The sequence below is a fragment of the Merops nubicus genome, unplaced genomic scaffold (genome assembly GCF_000691845.1).
Source record: "Merops nubicus isolate BGI_N331 unplaced genomic scaffold, ASM69184v1 scaffold27612, whole genome shotgun sequence".
NCBI lineage: Eukaryota > Metazoa > Chordata > Aves > Coraciiformes > Meropidae > Merops > Merops nubicus.
In genome coordinates, this window is record NW_008596024.1 from 8,721 (window position 1) to 16,808 (window position 8,088).

The window sequence follows — 8,088 nt, forward strand, 5'->3', positions numbered from 1 at the left end:
GCTTTCATCCCAAGGGAGAGATGGTGTCTTCAGAGCACTGCAGAGATCTGCCAGGAGTGAGAGCACGTTTTGTGTACATCATCCTTTCCCTCTGGGGCTTTTCAAGACCTTTTTCACCACCTTCTTGCAACACCCCATGGAGCAGGTCTTGATAACTGGCTTTATAGCTGAGTGAATCCAAGGGGCCAGCTGGAAATACTGGGTCTCAGGTAGTGTAAACCAGCAGGGATCCCTTTCAGCTGAGACAGGACAACTGCAGGGCTGGTTCTAACGTGGTCTCACTGTGGTGAGACCTAACATGGTCTCAGGAGCACTCACCAAGTCTGTGCAAAGTCCAGCCTGCTATATTTTCAAGGGCTTGTAGAGATAGGATGAAGCCTAATGGGCTCAAACTGGAAGAGGGGAGATTCAGATTAGATATAAAGAAGAAATTCTTCACTATGAGGGTGGTGGGACACTGGAACAGGTTGCCCAGAGAAGCTGTGGGTGCTCCATCACTGGAGGGGTTCAAGATCAGGTTGGCTGGGGCCTTGTGCAACCTGGTCTAGTGGGAGGTGTCCCTGCCCATGGCAGGGGGGGGATTGGAATGAGATGATTTTAAGGTCCCTTCCAACACAAACCATTCTGTGATTCTTATTTATCCTTGTGCAGATCCCAGTGCCACAGGTCCTCCTCGGCTTGGGGGGTTGCTACAGTGCAACTCCCAGTGAATATTAATAACAATAAAGCAGAGAAAAGTTAAAACCAGAGCTTCTTGTCCTCTCTTCTGGACACCACATCACTCCTGTTGCAAGGCTAAGTTAACCAGGGCTCCAGGGCTGAGATCTCAGTAGATCTGTGGCACGGCAGAGGTGCGGCGACGTTGGCCAAAACCAGTCCCTACCCATATGAGTCTCAGGCCCCTTCCGTGGGACATGGTTGCCAGCAGTTACACATCACTGGGTGCTCACTGAGATGGCCCTTTGTTTGCCTGCAGGTGTTTGTGTTGTGCCATGGGCTCCTCCAGCTCTCCCAGCTCCTCTACAGCGCCAACTTCAAGAGCAGCCTCACCACCATTGAGAAGCGCTTTGGGCTCTCCAGCCTCTCCTCAGGTTTCATCTCCAGCTTGCACGAGGTAACTGGGTGAGGAGTTCTGGTGGGGCTCCTGAGGGGTGGCCAGAAGGCAGTGGTGACTTTTCCAGAGTAGAATCTCAGGGTTGTTCACATCTAGTGTGTCCTCATCCACCCTTGCTTGTGCTGTGCACTTGGACACCTCTTCACACCTCACTTCTGCTGTACCATGTAGGGCTGTGTGGTGAAGATGTGGCCTTGGAGACAGGAACCACACAATGTGATTCTTCTGCATTGATCATGGCCCTTGCAGCTTTGGCAAAGAGCATTTTATTATGAGTGGTAGCCACACAACTACAGTTCTGTAAGCAATTTCCAGTAAGGGTATCTGTTTTCATAGGTGTCTCATTGGCTTTAGGAGTGACCCTGGTCTTTATCAGTCCAAGCTTTCTCTAGAAGGAGACCTTGGCCAGCAGTCACTCCAAGATCTGGCCCTCTCTCCAGTGCTCCCAGCTCCTGGTGGCCCTGTGGCAAAGGACTGACTTTCACTGGCATGTTGCTGAACTGGAACAAGTTTTCTAGTTCACATTGTCATGGATTCTGTCCTCTTCCAGGCCAACTAGGAGAAGAGCTGCTGGTAGAGACTTTCTTTTGATCCTTGGTGGCAGTCCACCTTGCATACAGCTGCTTTTCTCACGTGGGATCCTTCCCCAAGAGGCTGGGCACCAAGAATCCTTGGGGAAGTAGATGCCCAGGTCTTATCTCAACCAGCACCTACATCTGGGGTTCAAAAGAGTGGTTCAAAGCCTATTGAGACCAGGTTCAAAGCATGCAAAGACCCAGCAGGGACAGTTTGAACACTGGTAGTGATGAACTGCCATGAGTAAGCCCTGCAGAATAATCTCAAAGCTATAACCCATATCCTCCTTATCAACTAGAGAATTACTTCTACTCATGAAAACTAGTGCCTGGAGAAGTAATACCAAAGCAAACATCACGTAGGCATGGGGGAGGGATTAATTCCAGGGTCCTGACTTCCTCTGACACACTCCTCCCCTTTCCAGATTGGCAACGTGGTCCTCATCATCTTCGTCAGCTACTTCGGCAGCCGCGTCCACCGCCCGCGGGTCATCGGCCTGGGAGGGCTGCTGCTGGCCCTGGGGGCCTTCCTGGTCACCCTGCCCCACTTCCTCTCCGAGCCCTATGAGTACACCACCACTCTTAGCCCTGGTAAGTGATTTGCTGCCTGATTTCAGCATAGTTTTACAGCCCCTTCTGAAGGCAGCAGTTACGCCCGGGATCCCTTCTGCTCCTCCCAGGCCTGGCAGCCCAGCCAGGGTTGCAGGTGCCTGTTGGTGGTGGGGAAGGATCTCCATCCCCCAGAGGTGCTCCTGAAGGCCTCCAGAGGGAGCAAGCTGTGTTTGAAGTTCAGCAGCCAGGATCTCTCCTCTCCAGGCACCTCGCCCACCAGATCTTGTGGAGATCTGAAGAGATCTCTAAGTACAACCTGTCCCTGCTTTCTGCAGGGCTGTGTCCCCCCAACCTGCTCTGGAGCATGCTGGAAGTAGGTTGGCTTTCTGTGGCATCAGAAGACCCCAGTGGCAGCTCTAAAGCTGCATCTCTGCCTGGCACAGTGACGTGTCCATGTCATTTAACTGCCCACAAAGCCAGCCAGGGAGAGAGTGTGAAATAACTGAGTGGAGTGCACTGCTGATTTGGGCAGAAGCTCTGGGATGCAGGAGATGCTGGTTGTGCTGCTGATGCCCCAGGTGATTGTGGACAAATGACTTCCCTTCTGGCTTTTTTGGGACACTGATACATCTCCTGAGAGGGCTCAAAGGCTTTATAGTACCTTGCTACTGAGGCTTTGTGTTTTTCTGAATGCTGAGCTGGACTCATACCAGCAGAGTTCTCAGTCTTGTTTGGATGGCCCTGATCTCCTGAAGAAATAAGCCAGTGCCACATGTTCTGGGGGCACAGCAGTTCACCTGAGTGATAAGAAGGCTTCCAAGTGCAGTCTTGATGTGTGTGGATGCCTTGTTGCACCACCTAAGCTTTGACTTCTCCTTCCTCCTGGTTTTTGTGCCTGACAAAAGCCATTGCTCTGGGTTGCTCTTGCTGCAGGCAGCCAAAGGGCTGAAAGCAAACCTACCTGCTGGAGCCTGGCTTCCCTGCAGCCCTGCTGAGAGCCCAGGCTGGAGGCAAACCCAGCTGATGGCTCACCTATAGGCCAGGGAATTTTGGAAAGGAAAGGAACATGATCTTCACTGGAGTCACAGAGGTATTGCAGCAGGAGAAGTGAGCTCATCTTCCTGCTGCTGAGCAGTGTGTGGGTGATGCAGCAAAGATCTCCTGTCCCCAGGGCCTGTTCTGGTCTAACCAGGAAGCATTATGATCCACACTAAGGAGGGCTACTGGTTTAACTGGGTAGGCTTTGGGAACAAGCTGGTGTGTGCAATGACAGCTCAGTTTCTGTGCAGGATGCAAGATGCAGAAAAACCTGCCTCACATGCCACAGGGCTGATTTGGGTGCTCCCAAAGTGACTTCAACCCCTAAACCCTCAGGATGCCAATGAGCCTCAGCCTCCTTGGGGACTGCCACCCTATAGGATGACCAAAATATGACAACCAGCTCCCTGCTAGCTCACAGCTGCCTCCCTTGCTGTGCAGCCTCAAAATTCTTCATGGTTTTGGGTTCCACAAGGGAGACAAGACCACTGGCCTCAAAAAACACAGCCATGGCTTAGCTCTGCCCTCATTAAACTGGGGGCAGCCTCAACCCATGGCATGCAGTCTGGCCTGAGAGACTTCTGTGGCTCTGGCTTTGGGAAATCCTTCCTTAGGCAAGGAGGTTCCTTCTGCCTGGCACTGTGAACCCTTTAGACAACACAGCCTCGAATGGACAGAGGTGAGAATTTTAGTGCTGCTGTGACACCCCCTCATCATCTGACAGATAGTTGGGGTTATTTTGGGTCTCTTTGCTCAGAAGTGTAGAAAATCCCCAGTTATTACACTAATGAGGAAGATGTGAGAGGAATGTTGAACCAATAATAAAAAAAGGAAAAGAGGAAGAGCAAACAGAGGGAGAAGAGCTAGCATTAGATCAGGGATTACTCTCCTTGCTCTGCAATGCCTTCATTTTGCATGAAAAAGAGGGGGTTTTTTTCACCCATGAACATTTAGGCTTTTCCACTGGCTTTGGCAATGTCTGCCTGAAGTTTGTCAGTTGGCTGCTGCTGATTTGGTGAAGAGCTTTTCACCCTCTGATGACAGCTCAAATACAGCTTGCTGGGCCTTTGCAGGAGAAATTAGTTTGCTTCCACCTTCTCTGATCAGCCTCTCTACAAAAGCATGGTTGTTTGCTACCCCAACCCCAAGTATAACACCCCAAAGGAAGGAAAAGGTGACAAGAACTGCTAAATAAAACGAGCAATCCATCCAAAATCCAACTGCATATGCAAAGCTGGGAGATTTCCTGCTCTTTAGAGATCTGGGGTGGGGGAGGAGGCAGGGGCCATGCCCAGCACTGAAATGCTCTCATTCTTCTCCCTTTCAGGAAACAAAAGCCAGCTCCAGGTGGAACTCTGCTCTGCAGAGAATAAGTTTGTGTGCCCAAACACCACCCAGGATCCCCAGAAGGAGGCCAGCAGCATATGGGCAATGATGGTCATTGCTCAGCTGCTGGCTGGCATTGGGACAGTTCCCATCCAGCCCTTTGGGATATCCTATGTGGATGACTTTGCAGAAGCCAACAATTCCCCGTTGTATGTTGGTAAGTGGGGCCACTGCTGGGCATGATTTTGTTTCCTCCAGACCTCAGAAGTGAGATGGAGAGGTGCTCATCTGGAGAGGAACCCGTGGAGATGGGTGCAGCACCCAGTGGGGCTCAGAGGAGACTGGGCTGTCTCTCCTCTGTGGGCTCAGCCTTTCTCTGTAGGCTTGTATTGATGATGTGGGCATGAGGAAGCCAAAGAATCAGGGCAAGGAGATGAAATGGATGAACTTGGGCTTCTCCTTTGTGTTTGGGAGAACTCAGGCCACCTGTGGAGGGAAGAGCAGTAAAGAAACCTCAGAGCTTATCTCCTGTTCTCCCTGAGCTCAGGCTGATCATGCTTTAACCAGAAATAGGACAGTCTGCAGGCAGCAGTTAACACAGGGTTTTGCATCAAGGGCTCAAAATGGATGTTTCTGCTGTGGAATTGCTCCCTGCCCAGTGGGGCTCCCAAGCTTTGGAGGGAGCTGTGTATCTTGGGTACCTTGAGGAAGCCAGCTCTTGATTTTAAAGACATGGGTGCTGGCTTCCATGTTAAACTGCATTTTTCTCCCTGTGAAAACCCATCTGGTGCTGCCTGGCCTGTGTGAGCTTTGAGCTCAGCCCATAAGCTATTTAAAACTCGAATCCTCCTGGTGCTTTCAAGCAGCCAAAGGTGTCAGAGGGATTGAGGAGTCAAAAGCAGATGTTCCAAAATAAGGTAAGCACTGAAGGAGAAGGAAAGCCTTTGGGATCAGTCTCCCAAGGACAGGCTTTAGACAAGCACTGGAGTCCTTGGCAGGGTCTCCAGACCCACCCAGGTGTCCTTTGCTCCTGGCTCCTGCTGGAAAGAGCTGCTGCACCACCTAGGAGCTCTGCAGAAAGTCTTCTTTCATTCCAAAGATGTCAAAAGGAAGAATTTTGACCTTATGGGTGAGGTCCATGTTATCTATTTTTGAAATGGGATAGTTCAGCTGAACCGAGGGTGGTGTGCTGGCCTTTTTTGCTCTCAGCATCTTTCACCTCCCCTGAAGTTTGCACCAAATGTTTTTCTTGGATCTGAGGACTGAGATGGCTTGGTCTCCTTGGCCTCCTGTAGGAGATTAAGGTCTGCCACCATCCTGCTGCTCTCTGGGGTTCTCCTCTTCATCCCAGTGCATCGTAGCTGTTGACAATGTTCAGTGCAGCAGCAAAGCCTTGATGACAGCAGTGCAGAAGGACATTTTCTGCAGGCAGCTGCCTGCCCTCCTCCTAACCCTGCTGGAAAAACACCACACTCAGTAGCTGAGCAGTGGGGATCTTCTCACAATCTGACACATGACAAAAGGTGGTTTCTCTCCCCTGCATGTTCTAACACCATTCCTGCCTCCTGTGGGAAGACAAAAGCTGTTATCTGCACGGAAGCAACTGCTCCCTCTCACACTGGCTCCCTCTGCCCCTTTTTCCCCAGCCATCCTCTTTGCCATTGCTGTCTTTGGCCCAGCTTTTGGATACCTGCTGGGCTCCGTGGTGCTCCGGCTCTTCGTGGATATTGGGAGAGTTGACCTTGGTGAGTATTCCTCTGGCACTGATGTTCCTCCTAAAAGCCTTCTGCATCAGAAAGTACCTTTGAGAGGACTGGCAGAAGCCACCAGCCCATTGACCCACAAAATCCACTCCCCTGAAAAGCCCTGACCTGGAATAGCCCTCCCAGCACACTTCTGCACTCAGGTTCCCCATGAGCAAGGCTACGGAGAGTCCTGAAGCCACCAGTGAAGCAGAGCCCTGTGGAAGGGACATTTCAATGGTGCTGTGCTGAAGTTGGGTGTCTGCCAACTGCCACCACGCTGAGGAAGCATCACGCTGCCCCAGCATGGTGATGGAGGGACCTCTGAAGCATCCAGGGATGGAGAAGACAACCACAGGGCAACAGGAAGGCTTGAGCCTGCTTGTCCTCCTCCCCACCACCCTTCACTTGCATCTGCAGAGAGAGGGGCCAAGCCAGTGCCACCACAGGGTTTATTTTCTTTATCTGTGGTGTGTCCTTGTTTCTAGTAACTTAATCACTAAAGAATTCTCCAGCTCCATCATTAATGGGGCTCTTCCTGCCTTTCCTCAGAGCTCTCCTGACGTTCCTGTCTGGTGCCTGATAAGAAGAATAGATGCCCCAGGGGCAGGAAATGGCCAGAAGCCTTGGCTGCCTCCCCACCCTGGCAGACAAATGGAGCAGCCTTTGCCCAGCAGCTCCGTGGTGCCATCTGACCCCGGGGTGGAGGGGTCCTGGCAGGCAGCAAAGGCCAAACCCACCGTGTGCCCCGGGGGAGGAGGGGGTCAGGCCCAGTGACTGCTGCCTTGCTGGGGGAGAGCTGGCCCCGTGCCCCCAGCACCCTCCAGAGCTGCCCAAACCCCCCACCCTGCAATCCAGTGGACCCCCAGCCTGTGCCCACACGGGCCCTTCGTGTCCCACTGGTCCCTGCTGGCCCCTTCACAGGCAGCAGAGCTCTGAGGCTGGGCTCCTTGTGTCTTGCAGCTGCAGTGGCCCTGACACCAAGGGACCAGCAGTGGATTGGAGCCTGGTGGCTGGGACTTCTCATCTCCTCGGGCTGCCTGGTGCTCACATCCATCCCTTACTTCTTTTTCCCCCGGTACCTGCTGAAAGGAGAGGTGAGATCTCATCTCCAGAGGGCCAGAACATCTTGGGGCTGGGGCTGGGGAGGGAATCCCTGTCCCCAGAGGAGAGGGAGAGGGAGAGCATCCTCAAAGGTGGCTTGTATGGGGAGCAGCACTGGGATAAAGCTGGGCAGGGAGGTTTCATAAATGGGCTTTTCCTTTTGGGGGAAAAAAAAAAATGCAGAAAAAAAACAAGTTTCCCACTAAACCAAATTTTAAAATAGGCAAAAAACTATGAAAACATTTTGTTTCAGCATTTTCAAAGCCAAGCCCCACTGGTTTAGTTTCAAATATAGTTTTGTTTTGTTTTGAAACTGTTTACTCATCGATTCTTTAAAGGTCAAAATGAAAGCCAAAAGATTTCCTGATTAGAACTAAAGGACTGACCAGACTTGAGCTGACCTGTCTCCCACTTTCATTTTCAGACTTTTTTTGTAGGATTATAGAAGAGGTACCTTGTCAGGGCTCAGGAGAGGCCAGCTTTCCAAGCTCCTAAAACATCTGCAAGCAATACAACCTTTTGTCTCGCAGCTCTGCGGTGATTTTTGAGATAATTAATCTCTTTGCTGTAACAGGCAGGAAAAGTGTCAGGCTTGGCTGGGGGGGGGGGGGGGGAACACTGGGGGGACACCCCCTGC

The 8,088-nt window shown here is 51.7% G+C and overlaps 1 protein-coding gene across 1 annotated transcript in view; it reads left to right on the forward strand.

Moving 5' to 3' along the window:
- Positions 1–928: 928 nt before the first annotated feature.
- Positions 929–8,088, forward strand: part of SLCO2A1 (solute carrier organic anion transporter family, member 2A1) — a gene marked incomplete at its 5' end in the record, with an annotated part of 11,144 nt that continues 3,984 nt past the window's right edge. The window contains 5 exons of the mRNA XM_008936263.1: positions 929–1,114; positions 2,115–2,280; positions 4,607–4,822; positions 6,252–6,350; positions 7,311–7,444. Of these exons, the coding sequence (XP_008934511.1) occupies positions 929–1,114; positions 2,115–2,280; positions 4,607–4,822; positions 6,252–6,350; positions 7,311–7,444 (801 nt within the window). The remainder of the gene's footprint in view (positions 1,115–2,114; positions 2,281–4,606; positions 4,823–6,251; positions 6,351–7,310; positions 7,445–8,088) is intronic.